At 46.2% G+C, this 15,998-nt stretch overlaps 1 protein-coding gene across 7 annotated transcripts in view; it reads left to right on the plus strand.

Moving 5' to 3' along the window:
• LOC109865277 (regulatory-associated protein of mTOR) overlaps positions 1–15,998 on the plus strand; it is a 193,356-nt gene that overhangs the window by 168,595 nt on the left and 8,763 nt on the right. For 2 of the 7 annotated variants that reach the window (XM_031799187.1, XM_031799189.1), the window contains exons 27-30: positions 1,519–1,633; positions 2,178–2,302; positions 8,328–8,453; positions 13,226–13,276. In XM_031799187.1, the coding sequence (XP_031655047.1) occupies positions 1,519–1,633; positions 2,178–2,302; positions 8,328–8,453; positions 13,226–13,276 (417 nt within the window). The remainder of the gene's footprint in view (positions 1–1,518; positions 1,634–2,177; positions 2,303–8,327; positions 8,454–13,225; positions 13,277–15,998) is intronic. The other 5 variants (XM_031799191.1, XM_031799188.1, XM_031799193.1 and 2 more) reach the window with 3 other exon arrangements.

A 15,998-nucleotide genomic window follows, 5' to 3' on the forward strand; every position in this document is an offset into this window, starting at 1 on the left:
GGGAACAGAGACAGGAAAGTAGAGAGCCGGGGAAAACGGAGACAGGAAAGAAGAGAGCCGGGGAACAGAGACAGGAGAGAAGAGAGCCGGGGAACAGAGACAGGAAAGAAGAGAGCCCGGGGAACAGAGACAGGAAAGAAGAGAGCCGGGGAACAGAGACGGGAAAGAAGAGAGCCCGGGGAACAGAGACGGGAAAGAAGAGAGCCGGGGAACAGAGACAGGAAATAAGAGAGCAGGGGAACAGAGACAGGAAATAAGAGAGCAGGGGAACAGAGACAGGAAATAAGAGAGCAGGGGAACAGAGACAGGAAATAAGAGAGCAGGGGAACAGAGACAGGAAATAAGAGAGCAGGGGAACAGAGACAGGAAAGAAGAGAGCAGGGGAACAGAGACAGGAAAGAAGAGAGCCCGGGGAACAGAGACAGGAAAGAAGAGAGCCGGGGAACAGAGACAGGAAAGAAGAGAGCCCGGGGAACAGAGACAGGAAAGAAGAGAGCCCGGGGAACAGAGACAGGAAAGAAGAGAGCCGGGGAACAGAGACAGGAAAGAAGAGAGCCGGGGAACAGAGACAGGAGAGAAGAGAGCCGGGGAACAGAGACAGGAAAGTAGAGAGCCGGGGAAAACGGAGACAGGAAAGAAGAGAGCCGGGGAACAGAGACAGGAGAGAAGAGAGCCGGGGAACAGAGACAGGAGAGAAGAGAGCCGGGGAACAGAGACAGGAGAGAAGAGAGCCGGGGAACAGAGACAGGAAAGTAGAGAGCCGGGGAAAACGGAGACAGGAAAGTAGAGAGCCGGGGAAAACGGAGACAGGAAAGAATTAGAGCCGGGGAATCAACCTCAAAGGCTTCTAAAAAACTGATTGAACTGTTTTATTTGTGATGAAAGACGTGATGAGTTTGCTGAAAGCAACAATACAAGGTTTCCTGCTTGCAGTATTGAATTTTGCATGGTAGAGAAAACGACACAGACAAGACTAGCTTTTAATTAACACCTTTTCAGAGTCTGAAGTCCTTGCCAAGGTCTTGCTAGGCTAGATTCAAAAACATTTTCCTCCGGTATTTCTTTTGTTCCCGACTTTATGAAATATTTTTTTCAATTAGTATTTCTTCTCTGAAATTCTTGACAGTCCACTTTGAGACATTCCAGATAGCCCGAAGGACACCTTGACGACACAAGTGATGCTTGTCATGGCAGCGAAGCCAGACCTTTTTAGACAAGGATTGTAAATGCGACTATTGAATAGGGCTCTCACGAGCAAATGTTCCAATCTTTATAGGAGATACAAGAGGGTTTTCATCCAAACATATCTTTACTATCATGATACCACAGTCACACACCCATATAAATATAGACCGCTTGACTTATTTTCATGAATTGATGAAGGCAAATAATATATATATGGATTGTAATTGTTTGACCGTTTACATTTAGTAAATTGTTTATTTATCTATGACTGACTGTTTGATTGTGGTTTGGTATCAGGTGACTGATAGTGCTCAATGTCTCCTCCCCCTCTAGGCGTGACGCGTCTGGACGACCAGATCTTCATCAACCGTAACCCTGGCGTTCCCTCCGTGGTCAAGTTCCACCCCTTCAACCCCTGCATCGCCGTGGCAGACAAAGACAGCATCTGGTGAGAGACTGCTGTCTTGTGTGCAACGCCCCAGCTATATTTGAGGCGCATTATTGACTGTCTCGTATGAGTCTGTCCCTGTACGTGATGCTCTACTTTGGCCAGAGACAAACCAGTGCCTTCAGAAACTTTTCACACAAGGAGCACGACAGTATGTGAGAAAGAGGAAGCCATTTGAGATGTGGCCATTGACTGTGTTTGTTTGCTGATCTGAGAACTGGATATGTGGAAACAAGCCATATGGTGTTGGGTTATTTGTGTTCGTCTCTGTGAAAAGAGTTTGAAAGTCATCAGAACCAGGTCATTCAGACATGCTGTAGTAGCAGTCCTGAGAAAACGTCTGTCCCCTATCAGGGCCATGACACAGTCCAGTGACGCACATAGAAACATAGCTGGCAGTGCTACAGACACTTGGTTTGATGTATAGTACTGGAAGTGACTAAAGTGCTGGAAGTGCTGGAAGTGACTGAAGTGCTGGGAGTGACTGAAGTGCTGGGAGTGACTGAAGTGCTGTCAGTGACTGAAGTGTATGTGTGTTCTGTAGTTTCTGGGACTGGGAGAAGGCGGAGAGGTTGGACTATTTCTACAACGGGAACCCTCGCTACACCCGCATCACAGCTATGGAGTACCTCAACGGACACGACTACTCCCTGCTGCTCACTGCTACAGGTCAGACACACACACACACCTCTACTCTGTCCACACCTATACTCTGTACACACCTATACACTGTACACACCTCTACTCTGTACACACCTCTACTCTGTACACACCTCTACTCTGTACATACCTATACTCTGTCCACACCTATACTCTGTACACACCTATACTCTGTACACACCTATACTCTGTACACACCTATACACTGTACATACCTATACTCTGTCCACACCTATACTCTGTACACACCTATACTCTGTACACACCTACACACCTATACACTGAACACACCTATACACTGTACACACCTACACACCTATACTCTGTACACACCTATACTCTGTACACACCTATACACTGTACACACCTATACTCTGTACACACCTATACTCTGTACACACCTATACTCTGTACACACCTATACACTGTACACACCTATACTCTGTACACACCTATACTCTGTACACACCTATACTCTGTACACACCTATACTCTGTACACACCTATACTCTGTACACACCTATACTCTGTACACACCTATACTCTGTACACACCTATACTCTGTACACACCTATACTCTGTACACACCTACACACCTATACACTGAACACACCTATACACTGTACACACCTACACACCTATACTCTGTACACACCTATACTCTGTACACACCTATACTCTGTACACACCTATACACTGTACACACCTATACTCTGTACACACCTATGCACTGTCCACACCTATGCACTGTCCACACCTATGCACTGTCCACACCTATGCTCTTTCCAAACCTATACTCTGTCCACACCTATACTCTGTCCACACCTATACTCTGTCCACACCTATACTCTGTCCACACCTATACTCTGTCCACACCTATACACTATACACACCTATACACTATACACACCTATACACTGTCCACACCTATACTCTGTCCACACCTATACACTATACACACCTACACACCTATACACTGTCCACACCTATACTCTGTCCACACCTATACACTGTCCACACCTATACTCTGTCCACACCTATACTCTGTACACACCTATACTCTGTACCCACCTATACACTGTACACACCTATACTCTGTCCACACCTATACACTATACACACCTATACTCGGTCCACACCTATACTCGGTCCACACCTATACTCTGTCCACACCTATACTCTGTCCACACCTATACTCTGTCCACACCTACACACTGAACACACCTATACACTGAACACACCTATGCACTGAACACACCTATGCACTGAACACACCTATGCACTGTCCACACCTATGCACTGTCCACACCTATGCACTGTCCACACCTATGCACTGTCCACACCTATGCACTGTCCACACCTATGCACTGTCCACACCTATGCACTGTCCACACCTATACTCTTTCCACACCTATGCTCTGTACACACCTATACACTGTCCACACCTATACTCTGTCCACACCTATACACTGTCCACACCTATACTCTGTACACACCTATACTCTGTACCCACCTATACACTGTACACACCTATACTCTGTCCACACCTATACACTATACACACCTATACTCGGTCCACACCTATACTCTGTCCACACCTATACTCGGTCCACACCTATACTCTGTCCACACCTATACTCTGTCCACACCTACACACTGAACACACCTACACACTGAACACACCTATGCACTGAACACACCTATGCACTGTCCACACCTATGCACTGTCCACACCTATGCACTGTCCACACCTATGCACTGTCCACACCTATGCACTGTCCACACCTATGCACTGTCCACACCTATACTCTTTCCAAACCTATACTCTTTCCACACCTATGCTCTGTCCACACCTATGCTCTGTCCACACCTATACTCTGTCCACACCTATACACTATACACACCTATACTCTGTCCACACCTATACACTATACACACCTATGCACTGTCCACACCTATACACTGTCCACACCTATACACTATACACACATATACTCTGTCCACACCTATACTCTGTACACACCTACACACTGAACACACCTATACACTGAACACACCTATACACTGTACACACCTATACTCTGTCCATACCTATAATCTGTCCACACCTATACACACCTACACACCTATACTCTTTCCAAACCTATACTCTTTCCAAACCTATACTCTTTCCAAACCTATACTCTGTCCACACCTATACTCTGTACACACCTATACTCTGTACACACCTATACACTGTACACACCTATACTCTGTCCACACCTATACACTATACACACCTATACTCTGTCCACACCTATACTCTGTCCACACCTATACACTATACACACCTATACTCTGTCCACACCTATACACTATACACACCTATACTCTGTCCACACCTATACACTATACACACCTATACTCTGTCCACACCTATACTCTGTACACACCAACACACCTATACACTGTACACACCTATACACTGAACACACCTATACACTGTACACACCTATACTCTGTACACACCTATACACTGAACACACCTATACACTGAACACACCTATACTCTGTCCATACCTATAATCTGTCCACACCTATACTCTGTCCACACCTATACACTGTCCACACCTATACACTATACACACCTATACTCTGTCCACACCTATACACTATACACACCTATACTCTGTCCACACCTATACTCTGTACACACCAACACACCTATACACTGTACACACCTATACACTGTACACACCTATACACTGTACACACCTATACACTGTACACACCTATACTCTGTACACACCTATACACTGAACACACCTATACTCTGTCCATACCTATAATCTGTCCACACCTATACACTATACCCACCTATACTCTGTCCACACCTATGCACTGTTCACACCTATGCACTGTCCACACCTATGCACTGTCCACACCTACGCACTGTCCACACCTACGCACTGTCCACACCTACGCACTGTCCACACCTATGCACTGACCACACCTATGCACTGTCCACACCTATACACTGTACACACCTCTACTCTGTACATACCTATACTCTGTACACACCTATACACTGTACACACCTATACTCTGTGCACACCTATACTCTGTACACACCTATACTCTGTACACACACATACACTGTCCACACCTATACACTGTCCACACCTATACACTGTCCACACCTATACACTGTCCACACCTCTACTCTGTACAAACCTCTACTCTGTACACACCTATACACTGTACACACCTATACACTGTCCACACCTATACACTGTACACACCTCTACTCTGTACACACCTATACTCTGTACACACCTATACTCTGTACACACCTATACTCTGTACACACCTATACACTGTACACACCTATACTCTGTACACACCTATACATTGTACACACCTATACTCTGTACACACCTATACACTGTACACACCTATACTCTGTACACACCTATACTCTGTACACACCTATACTCTGTCCACACCTATACACTATACACACCTACACACCTATACTCTGTCCACACCTGTACTCTGTACACACCTATACACTGTCCACACCTATACACTATACACACCTATTCTCTGTCCACACCTATACTCTGTCCACACCTATACTCTGTCCACACCTATACTCTGTCCACACCTACACACCTATACACTGAACACACCTATACACTGAACACACCTATGCACTGTCCACACCTATACACTGTACACACCTATACTCTGTCCACACCTATACTCTGTACACACCTGTACACACCTATACTCTGTACACACCTGTACTCTGTCCACACCTATACTCTGTCCACACCTATACACTGTACACACCTACACACCTATACACTGAACACACCTATACTCTGTCCACACCTATGCACTGTCCACACCTATACTCTGTCCACACCTATACTCGGTCCACACCTATACTCTGTACACACCTATACTCGGTCCACACCTATACTCTGTACACACCTATACACTGTCCACACCTATACTCTGTCCACACCTATACACTGTCCACACCTATACTCTGTCCACACCTATACTCTGTCCACACCTATACTCTGTCCACACCTATACTCTGTCCACACCTATACTCTGTCCACACCTATGCACTGTCCACACCTATGCACTGTCCACACCTATGCACTGTCCACACCTATACTCTGTCCACACCTATACACTGTCCACACCTATACACTATACACACCTATACTCTGTACATACCTACACACCTATACTCTGTCCACACCTATACTCTGTACACACCTATACACTGAACACACCTATACACTGAACACACCTATACTCTGTCCACACCTATGCACTGTCCACACCTATGCACTGTCCACACCTATGCACTGTCCACACCTATGCACTGTCCACACCTATGCACTGTCCACACCTATGCACTGTCCACACCTATGCACTGTCCACACCTATGCACTGTCCACACCTATGCACTGACCACACCTATGCACTGACCACACCTATGCACTGACCACACCTATACTCTGTACATACCTATACTCTGTCCACACCTATACACTGTCCACACCTATACTCTGTCCACACCTATACTCTGTCCACACCCATACTCATGGGTGTGGATATCTAACAGTCAATCTCTTCAGCATCACCCAATCGAACTGAATGCAGAGATCTTGAACAATGCAGAAACTAAATAGACCCAAGTTGCCTCAATTAAAGTACACCATTTTGCAGCAAATAAATGTGCATGTTTCCTCCCTCCTAGACCTTGAGGCCTTAATAAGCAAGCCTCAAACGCCTGACTCACATCCTCAGACAGGAGCACGCGCACATTGTTCCCTGGGTGACAAATGCAGTCTTAAATAAGTATAAAAGGAATTAAGTCGGCAGCGTTATATTGAATTGCTGGAGAGCACCATTCTGTTCACTTTATTTCTCATGTGAAACTAATTATCGCAGGGCTGTATTAAAATGCTTTGCACCTCCAAAGTCATATAGAGTAATGTGGTTTTGTCTGTAATTTGAAACATAGTCATTCATTCACCCTGGTTTGCAGCCCTGTCTGAATACTTTCAAAATGCATCCGTATTTTGAAGTTCTTCCCTACCTTGACGTGAAGGATCAAGCTCGATGAGTCATTGCTTCTAGGAAGAACAGACTACATTGAAACATGGCCTTGATTTAGGCTAAGTGGCTCAAAACTGAACGCTCAGGGATTCTTTGACAAATCTGTTCAGGAGGACTAGAGAAACAAGACCCTGTTATTAACACAGCCTTGAACTTCGATGTGGCTGTGATGGACTTGGCCAACCCGGCTTCCTGTGGGAGTTTATTAATACTGGATTATTTGATTAATCCGAGTTAACGCAGCGTTGTGTTGCCATGGGTCAGTGGTGGACTTGAGTGATGCGTGTGTAGTGTACTCATCTGTCGGTCTGTGTGTGTGTAGGCTTGAAAGCAGTGGTAAGATGCCAGGCTTGAAGGAGAGGCACAAGCGCATTTTATTGTACATATGAGTTTGTAAAGTTGAAGGAGGCTAGAGGCTGAAGAGACGAGGTCAAATTGCTTGAAAGTTGCTTTGTTGTAGACCCAATGTAAGAACTTTTGTTCAGAGATTTGTTAAGGGATAGGATGCCTCCCAAAACGGCAACCTATTCCCTATATAGTGCACCCATAGGGCTCTGGTCAAAAGTAGTGCACTATCTAGGGAATAGGGTGCCTTTTGGGATACAAGCCATAGACTGTGGTTCTGTTGTGTTCTTTTGGCACTCCTAGGTCATGGACGCGCTCGAGGCCATAGTGTTTAATGCAAATCCACGTGCACATGCTTCGTCTCTCATGGGCACAAAGGGAGGAAGTGTTTGTGCAAGTGTAAATATGGAAGTTGTTAGCGACCTCTAACCTTGAATGATAATATCTAACGTTTTTTTTTATCTTTTTCTCTTTTCCTTCTCGGTCACCCTCCTTCCTTTCTCCAACCATCCTCTCTCTTGCTCTCGCTCTTTTTTTCTCTTTTTCTCCCCCCCCCCTCCTCTAGATGACGGGGCGTTGCGTATCTGGAAGAACTTTGCGGATCAGCGGAACCCCGAGATGGTGACGGCGTGGCAGGGCCTGTCCGACATGCTCCCCACCACCCGAGGTCAGCCCTCCTCCAGCACCCACAGTAAAGAACACGCTATTTACCCCCCCTAGACCTCCTCTATTTACCCCCCTAGACCTCCTCTATTTACCCCCCCTAGACCTCCTCTATTTACCCCCCCCTAGACCTCTATTTACCCCCCCTAGACCTCCTATATTTACCCCCCCTAGACCTCCTCTATTTACCCCCCCTAGACCTCCTCTATTTACCCCCCCTAGACCTCCTCTATTTACCCCCCCTAGACCTCCTCTATTTACCCCCCTAGACCTCCTCTATTTACCCCCCTAGACCTCCTCTATTTACCCCCCCTAGACCTCCTCTATTTACCCCCCCTAGACCTCCTCTATTTACCCCCCCTAGACCTCCTCTATTTACCCCCCCTAGACCTCCTCTATTTACCCCCCCTAGACCTCCTCTATTTACCCCCCCCTAGACCTCCTCTATTTACCCCCCCTAGACCTCCTCTATTTACCCCCCCTAGACCTCCTCTATTTACCCCCCCTAGACCTCCTCTATTTACCCCCCCTAGACCTCCTCTATTTACCCCCCGTAGACCTCCACTATTTACCCCCCCTAGACCTCCTCTATTTACCCCCCTAGACCTCCTCTATTTACCCCCCCTAGACCTCCTCTATTTACCCCCCCTAGACCTCCTCTATTTACCCCCCCTAGACCCTCAGTGTACCTCCACATCGACCTCCGTTTTTACCCCCAGTCCCACCACCACCGCCGCCACACAATACAACCTTTACCCCATTCCCATCCACCCCACTACCCCAAACCCTCAATCCACCTAGTCCCTGTGTCCACACTCATTCCAAGTCCCCACCCGCTCAGAATTCAGACCCGCATCTCCCCACATCCCCTTTCCACTAATTCTCCAACCCCCGTCATATTTCCCACTCTACATCTGCAAATCGCTTGTCCATGTTCCTCTCTGTATTTCTCTGATGTGGCCATTGAGAGTATAATCAGCTATGCTTGTGGATGGCAGGTGCAGGAAATTGGCTGCTTCATTCTGCATTCATTCATTCGTTCATTTGTCAGGGACGATGTGCAATGTTTCATACTAATCTAGGAATTTATTTGGATGCAGATCACCAGTTTTGGTGCAGTTTAGGCTTGAGTTAGAATTGCGTCAAGTCAAAACGCAGTTTATTGGTGGCATGCACAGTTTAGCCCATGTCATCGCGGGTGCTGTGAAATGCTTATGGTTACTAGCTCCTAACAATGCAGTAAACTGTAAAGAATTGAAGACGCGTCGGTATGAATCTAATTAACAACCCAAAAAGCGCTGTAACAGTCATCCAGACGCAATCTATACGTAGAATTTGTTCTTAACTGACTTCTTAACTGACTTGCCTAGTAAAATAAAGGTAAAATAAAAAAATGTACACCAGATGAATATCCTCGAGATATGCGAAGAATGCTATGTACAGCAGTAGATATACTAAGAGTTGAGCTATGTCAGGAATCCAGTATATGAATAAACAACTGTAACTAAAATGTACGGAAGTAGAAATATAAGAAGTGTGTGAGTACATACAGGCCAAGGACGAGCTGTTGTATGACATTCAGTACATAGCTGTATCACATTCACTTGTTGTCTGTGGTGGGTGTGTAGGACGTTAGAGACGCTCTGGGGCGGCAGCGTGGCCTAGTGGTTCGAGCATTGGACTAGTAAGCGAAAGGTTGCAAGATCGCATCCCCGAGCTGACAAGGTACAAATCTGTCGTTCTGCCCCTGAACAAGGCAGTTATAACCCACTGTTCCTAGGCCATCATTGAAAATAAGAATTTGTTCTTAACTGGCTTGCCTAGTTAAATAAAGGTCAAATAAAAAATGAATAATATTCTTATGAGTGTGTGTGTTCTGTGTGTCCCCCCTTGACAAAGATGAGCTGCGTCCCTGCTCAGGGTACCTGCTGAGAGGCGACACACTTAACTAGCGTCACAGGGAGAGCTGTCAGGTATACCGCAATCAGGATTTAGCAGGGTAGCCACCACTTCACCTTGGAGGTGGAGAGTGTCTGCGCAGCTCAAGCTTGCGTTGACACAGCTAGCGCCGTTCAAATGAACAGATGCCATCGTGAGATCATCGTTGGCACCGATTTGTAACTGCTTCAGAAGCACAAACACACACATTCCAAATCTCCCCCATCTCCATAACACAGGCTCTCCCCTCCAACCAGTAGCTTGTCGGGTGCTATTCCTCGTCGTTTTGCCTCCTTTCATTGAGGTCTTCTAACTCTGGCCTGCTACTTTCCTGCTACGTTGACTTTATGTTGGTTTAATGTTTCATCTTCCTCTAGCAGAACAAGGCTGCCAGCTCCCCCACAATGTAATAGTTGGTGTTAATTGTCACTATGCTATATGCAGTTAGTCCTGTTGTATTGCAGTACGGACACACACACATTCATGTGCAAAACATGCTCTTTCCATGACAGACTGACCAGATGAATCCAGGTGACAGCTATGATCCCTTACTGATGTCACTTGTTAAATCCTCTTCAATCAGTGTAGATGAAGGTGAGGAGACAGGTTAAAGTAGGATTTTTAAGCCTTGTGACAAGTGAGATATGGATTGTGTCATTCAGAGGATGAATGGGCAAGATAAAAGATGTAAGTGCCTTTGAAACGGGTATGGTAGTAGGTGCCAGGAGCACCGATTTGAGTGTGTCAAGAACTGCAACGCTGCTGGGTTTTTCACGCTCAACTGTTTCCCGCGTGTCTTAAGAAAGGTCCACCACCCAAAGGACATCCAGCCATCTTGACACAACTGTAGGAAGCATTGGACTCAACATGGGCCAGCATCCCCGTGGAACACTTTTGACACCTCGTAGAGTCCATGCCGCTACGAATTGAGGCTGTTCTGAGGGCAAAAGGGAGGGAAACTCAATAGTATGAGGCTGTTCTTAACGTTTTGTACTCTGTGTACTAGAGGTCGGCCGATTATGATTTTCAAAGCCGATACTGATTGAGGCCCAAAAAAGTCGGTACCGATTAATCGGCCAATTTTTATTTATTTATTTGTAATAATGACAATTACAACAATACTGAATGAACACTTATTTTAACTTAATATAATACATCAATAAAATCCATTTAGCCTCAAATAAATAATGAAACATGTTGAATTTGGTTTAAATGATGCAAAAACAAAGTGTTGGAAAAGAAAGTAAAAGTGCAATATGTGCCATGTAAGAAAGCTAACGTTTAAGTTCCTTGCTCAAAACATGAGAACATATGAAAGCTGGTGGTTCTTTTTAACATGAGTCTTCAATATTCCCAGGTAAGAAGTTTTAGGTTGTAGTTATTATAGGAATTATAGGACTATTTCCCTCTACACCATTTGTATTTCATTAACCTTTGACTATTGGATGTTCTTATAGGCACTTTAGTATTGCCAGTGTAACAGTATAGCTTCCGTCCCTCTCCTCGCTCCTCCCTGGGCTCGAACCAGGAACACAACGACAACAGCCACCCTCGATGCAGCATTACCCTTGCAGAACCACTCCAAGGCTCAGAGTGAGTGACGTTTCAAACGCTATTAGCGCACGCGAACTAGCCAGCCATTTCACTTCGGTCACACCAGCCTCATCTCGGGAGTTGATATGCTTGAAGTCATAAACAGCTCAATGCTTGATGCACACCGAAGAGCTGCTGGCAAAACGCACGAAAGTGCTGTTTGAATGAATGTTTACGCACCTGCTTCTGCCTACCACCGCTCAGTACTTAGATACTTGTATGCTTGTATGCTCAGTCAGATTATATGCAACGCAGGACACGCTAGATAATATCTAGTAATATCATCAACCATGTGTAGTTAACTAGTGATTATGATTGATTGATTGTTTTTTATAAGATAAGTTTAATGCTAGCTAGCAACTTACCTTGGCTTACTGCATTCAAATAGCAACGAGAGACAGGTTGCTATTGCGTTTGACTAGTTAACTGTAAGGTTGCAAGATTGGATCGCCCGAGCTGACAAGGGGAAATCTGTCGTTCTGCCCGTGAACGAGGCAGTTACCCCACTGTTCCTAGGCCGTCATTGAAAATAAGAATGTGTCTTAACTGACTTGCCTAGTTAAATAAAGATGAAATAAAAGTGTTTTAAAAAATTGTCCAAAAATACCGATTTCCGATTGTTATGAAACCTTGAAATCGGCCCTAATTAATCGGCCATTCCGATTAATCGGTCGACCTCTACTGTGCACATACACACTCATTCACACTCACATACGTGAACACCAACACCACGTGTATTCAACAAGGTGCACACACACACACACTCGTCCTCCCTGTGGTACAGGGGATTTAGACTCTTCTGCCCTCCAGGCTTTTAGGTGAGATATAATCTGCATCCCAAATGGCACCCTATTCCCTATATAGTGCACTACTTTTGGCCAAGGCCATAGGGTGCATATATGATTTAAGATGGAGTGTAGCTATCTGGAGCCTGCTTTAAATGCACAGCCAGTAGTTGAGTCGTGGAATATCTCTCTGTTTTTGATCCGGGCTTGTCCGTGGTGTTAATTTGGAAGATGTCATGCTGGGGAAACTGTGGCCTTGTTCTTCCACTGCTCATTGTGTCTGTCTGTCAGACTCGCACAAACTAATGCACAGAGAGAGTGCGTGTGCGAGACTGCGTGTATGCGTCAGAGTGTGTGTGTCTGTGCATGTGGGGGGTCCTTGCTTAACAGTATGACGTGCTGGGGCTGATGTGCTTCTGACTCTCCTTCCCCTCTCCCCGGCGGCTCCCTATCTCCCTCCTCCTTTCTGCTCCTCCCCTTGCAGGTCTGGCCAGGCGGGTCTCCATCTATCTTGACAGGAGTAAGGGACAGGGAGGTGAGTGCTGCTGCCGTCTTTCCCTCTCGCCTGACTCCAGCAGTCTGCCCCTGCACTACTTCTTCCTCCTGTTACCTGACCCGTCCATCCCTCCATTCGACAATCCTTCCTCGCCCCCCCCCAGGCCTCCCTTTCTTCAGTATCCCTCTCTCCACAGGCCAAAGCTTGGTATCGTGTATTCCTACCAGGACAAAACAGACATGAAGGGTGACAAACTCTGCCCAGACAACTGTGTAGTTTGAACTATAAGCTTTCACACACAGATAGAGCGTGATTGTCATTTTAGTTTTCAGGAATTGTTTTTGCATCGTTTGACCCTTATGAATAAATGAACACAAAAACAGTATGTGTAGACGTAGTTAGAGCAATGCTTCAACTGCAGCGTGAACTTGCTGTTTCTGGTTCTATCGGCCCAGTATCGTTGCAGGGTTGGAATTACAGGGAACCCCCATTTAGTCTTACAACTGTCAACACGGCACCCCCATATGGGTTACAACAGATTTTTTTTGGGGGGGGGCATCCTCAATCATCTAATTTGTATAATTAGAGGCCTGCTGGTTATGTGGGATGTTGATAGTAGAACTAATGGACCTCCTTCCTCTAGCCCTGAGGCCTCAGTAAACATGATTTAGTTCCCTACAGTACCTGTGATTAGTTCCCTCCACAGCCAAGCAAAGGGGCCTTAAAACTGTCTTTGTCCAGACTTGGGTTTTTCCCCTGCAGCTGAATTGGCATGCAAACTGTGTCGGAGAGAAGACTATAGAGATTGGGAGGGAGGGTAGAGGTAGAGAGATGGATGGGATAGGGAGAGAAAGTGTGGGGTTGACCGAGAGAGGAGGAAAGTGAGAGAGGGGTGAGAGAGATGGGTGAGAGAGGGAGAGCCTTGCCTGCCTGTTTGGGTGCTGTTTATTTCTATCTGTTGTGGAGCAGCGCCGTCTCCCTCTCAGCCCTCATTACACCCTGTGGAGTTATCATTAGTGTTTGTTTAGCATTCCGGAGAGGGAGACCCACATCGACTTCCCGTCCACACAGACAGAGCGCAGACCTAATTAAGTTCTCATGCAGATGTCGTTTATAACATATTGCTCTCTCCCCCTCTCTCATTCTCTCTCGTCTATCTCTCCTCTCGTTCTACTGCAGCAGCTTGAGGAAGTTTTTCATTCGATTTTTTTTTCTGACGAGACTGGGGAAGTTTGAGTGAAAGTAGGGCAGTCCTACTCCACGTACACTGGATGGCTGGAGGCTTGTTAAAAAGGCCTCTGGGAGGTAGTGGCTGGGAGATGCAGGACTAAAAGAGGATAAGTACACAGAGAGGGAGAGTGTGGAACAGAGGGAAGGGGGGGGCAGACAGACAAAGAGGGACTAGGAGAGGAACAGACGGAGGGGGACAACAGAAACTAAAACAGAGACTGAATATGAGAGAAGGCTCAGATGTCTCAGCGACTCTGGACCCAACCCAAATAACTGTGCCAAGGTTTTTTAGTCATCACTGCTCTAACAGAGTCCCTTAGCCTGTAATACAGGTTAAATACAGGTTCCACTCTAGAGCTTTTTTCCTCTCGTCAGCTCACAAGTTAACTAGCCTAGCGCCAAAAGCGTCATAAACTACCGGTGTCCGTGCCCATCAAATCAACCCCATACATGGTGACGGCCTCATCGGTAACTACAGGCTTGTGCAGCGTAGTCCTAGTTAATTCCATCACCTGGGTCCCGGAGGACACTTTCAAAGCAAACACGATTAAGGGAATAAAAGAGAGAGAGGAGGGAAGTGTGAAGTCGGCGCGCAGTCTTTAATAACCTGCGGCGTGTGAGAGCCAGTCCATCAACAGGTGATTAATGGTGTGGAATGCAGAGGCAGTGCTCGTCCCCTAGAGCGAAAGAACAAGTGATGGAAATATAACGTGACACTGAGGGACATATAAGGAGAGCTATAGAGAGAAGGGGATTAGGGAAGTAGAGCCAGGGGCAGAGGTGAGTAGTGGAATGGGGCTATCGTAGCCACTGGAGACCGCTGAAGCTAGTTTATGCAAACACTAACTGTAGGGCTAACCTCAGCTAGCACATATACGCACCAGCAACACCCACGCACAGGCAGCCCCGAATATCCATTCAATTATACATTATGCTAATGCTAACTAAATCATTACCTGCTTTTGTAGTCGTTATTAAGGAGAACAATGGGCCTCCAGTTGGGAGGGAATTTGAGATGGAGGTTAGAGAGGGACAGTGTGAGAATGAGGGAGAGGGGTAGAGTATATATTCGAGGAGGTATTCCCCTGTGTATAAGAAGAAACCCCGAGAATCCGATTATGACGAGGCAGCAATGCCTAGGCTGCACTCCCTCATCCACTCCCTCAGTCACACATCTCCATACACAATGGCGCTATTGATTTCTGTGTGGACTTCTCAAATCCCTGCCTCACTGGTTAGGCTGCCGTAGGGAACTGGGATTGATTCTGTCATTTTAGGGAAGTTGACTAGTGGCCTATAGAGTCTGTGAATGAACTCAATGTGTTTGACCCCAAGGTGACCTGAAGCAAGGGACATCTTTTGACGCCTGAGAGATGTTTTTGAGTGGAGTTGGTTACGGTTTAACTGTATGGAGCTACTGGAGCAAAAAGAGAGGTGGAGGAAAACCTGAGGTGGTGGAGGAGTGGGAGTATAACAAAGATGGGATGGAAAGAGAGAAAGCGAGCGAGATGGGGTGGACCGTTTTGTTCTC

The sequence above is a fragment of the Oncorhynchus kisutch genome, linkage group LG20 (genome assembly GCF_002021735.2).
Source record: "Oncorhynchus kisutch isolate 150728-3 linkage group LG20, Okis_V2, whole genome shotgun sequence".
Taxonomy (NCBI): domain Eukaryota; kingdom Metazoa; phylum Chordata; class Actinopteri; order Salmoniformes; family Salmonidae; genus Oncorhynchus; species Oncorhynchus kisutch.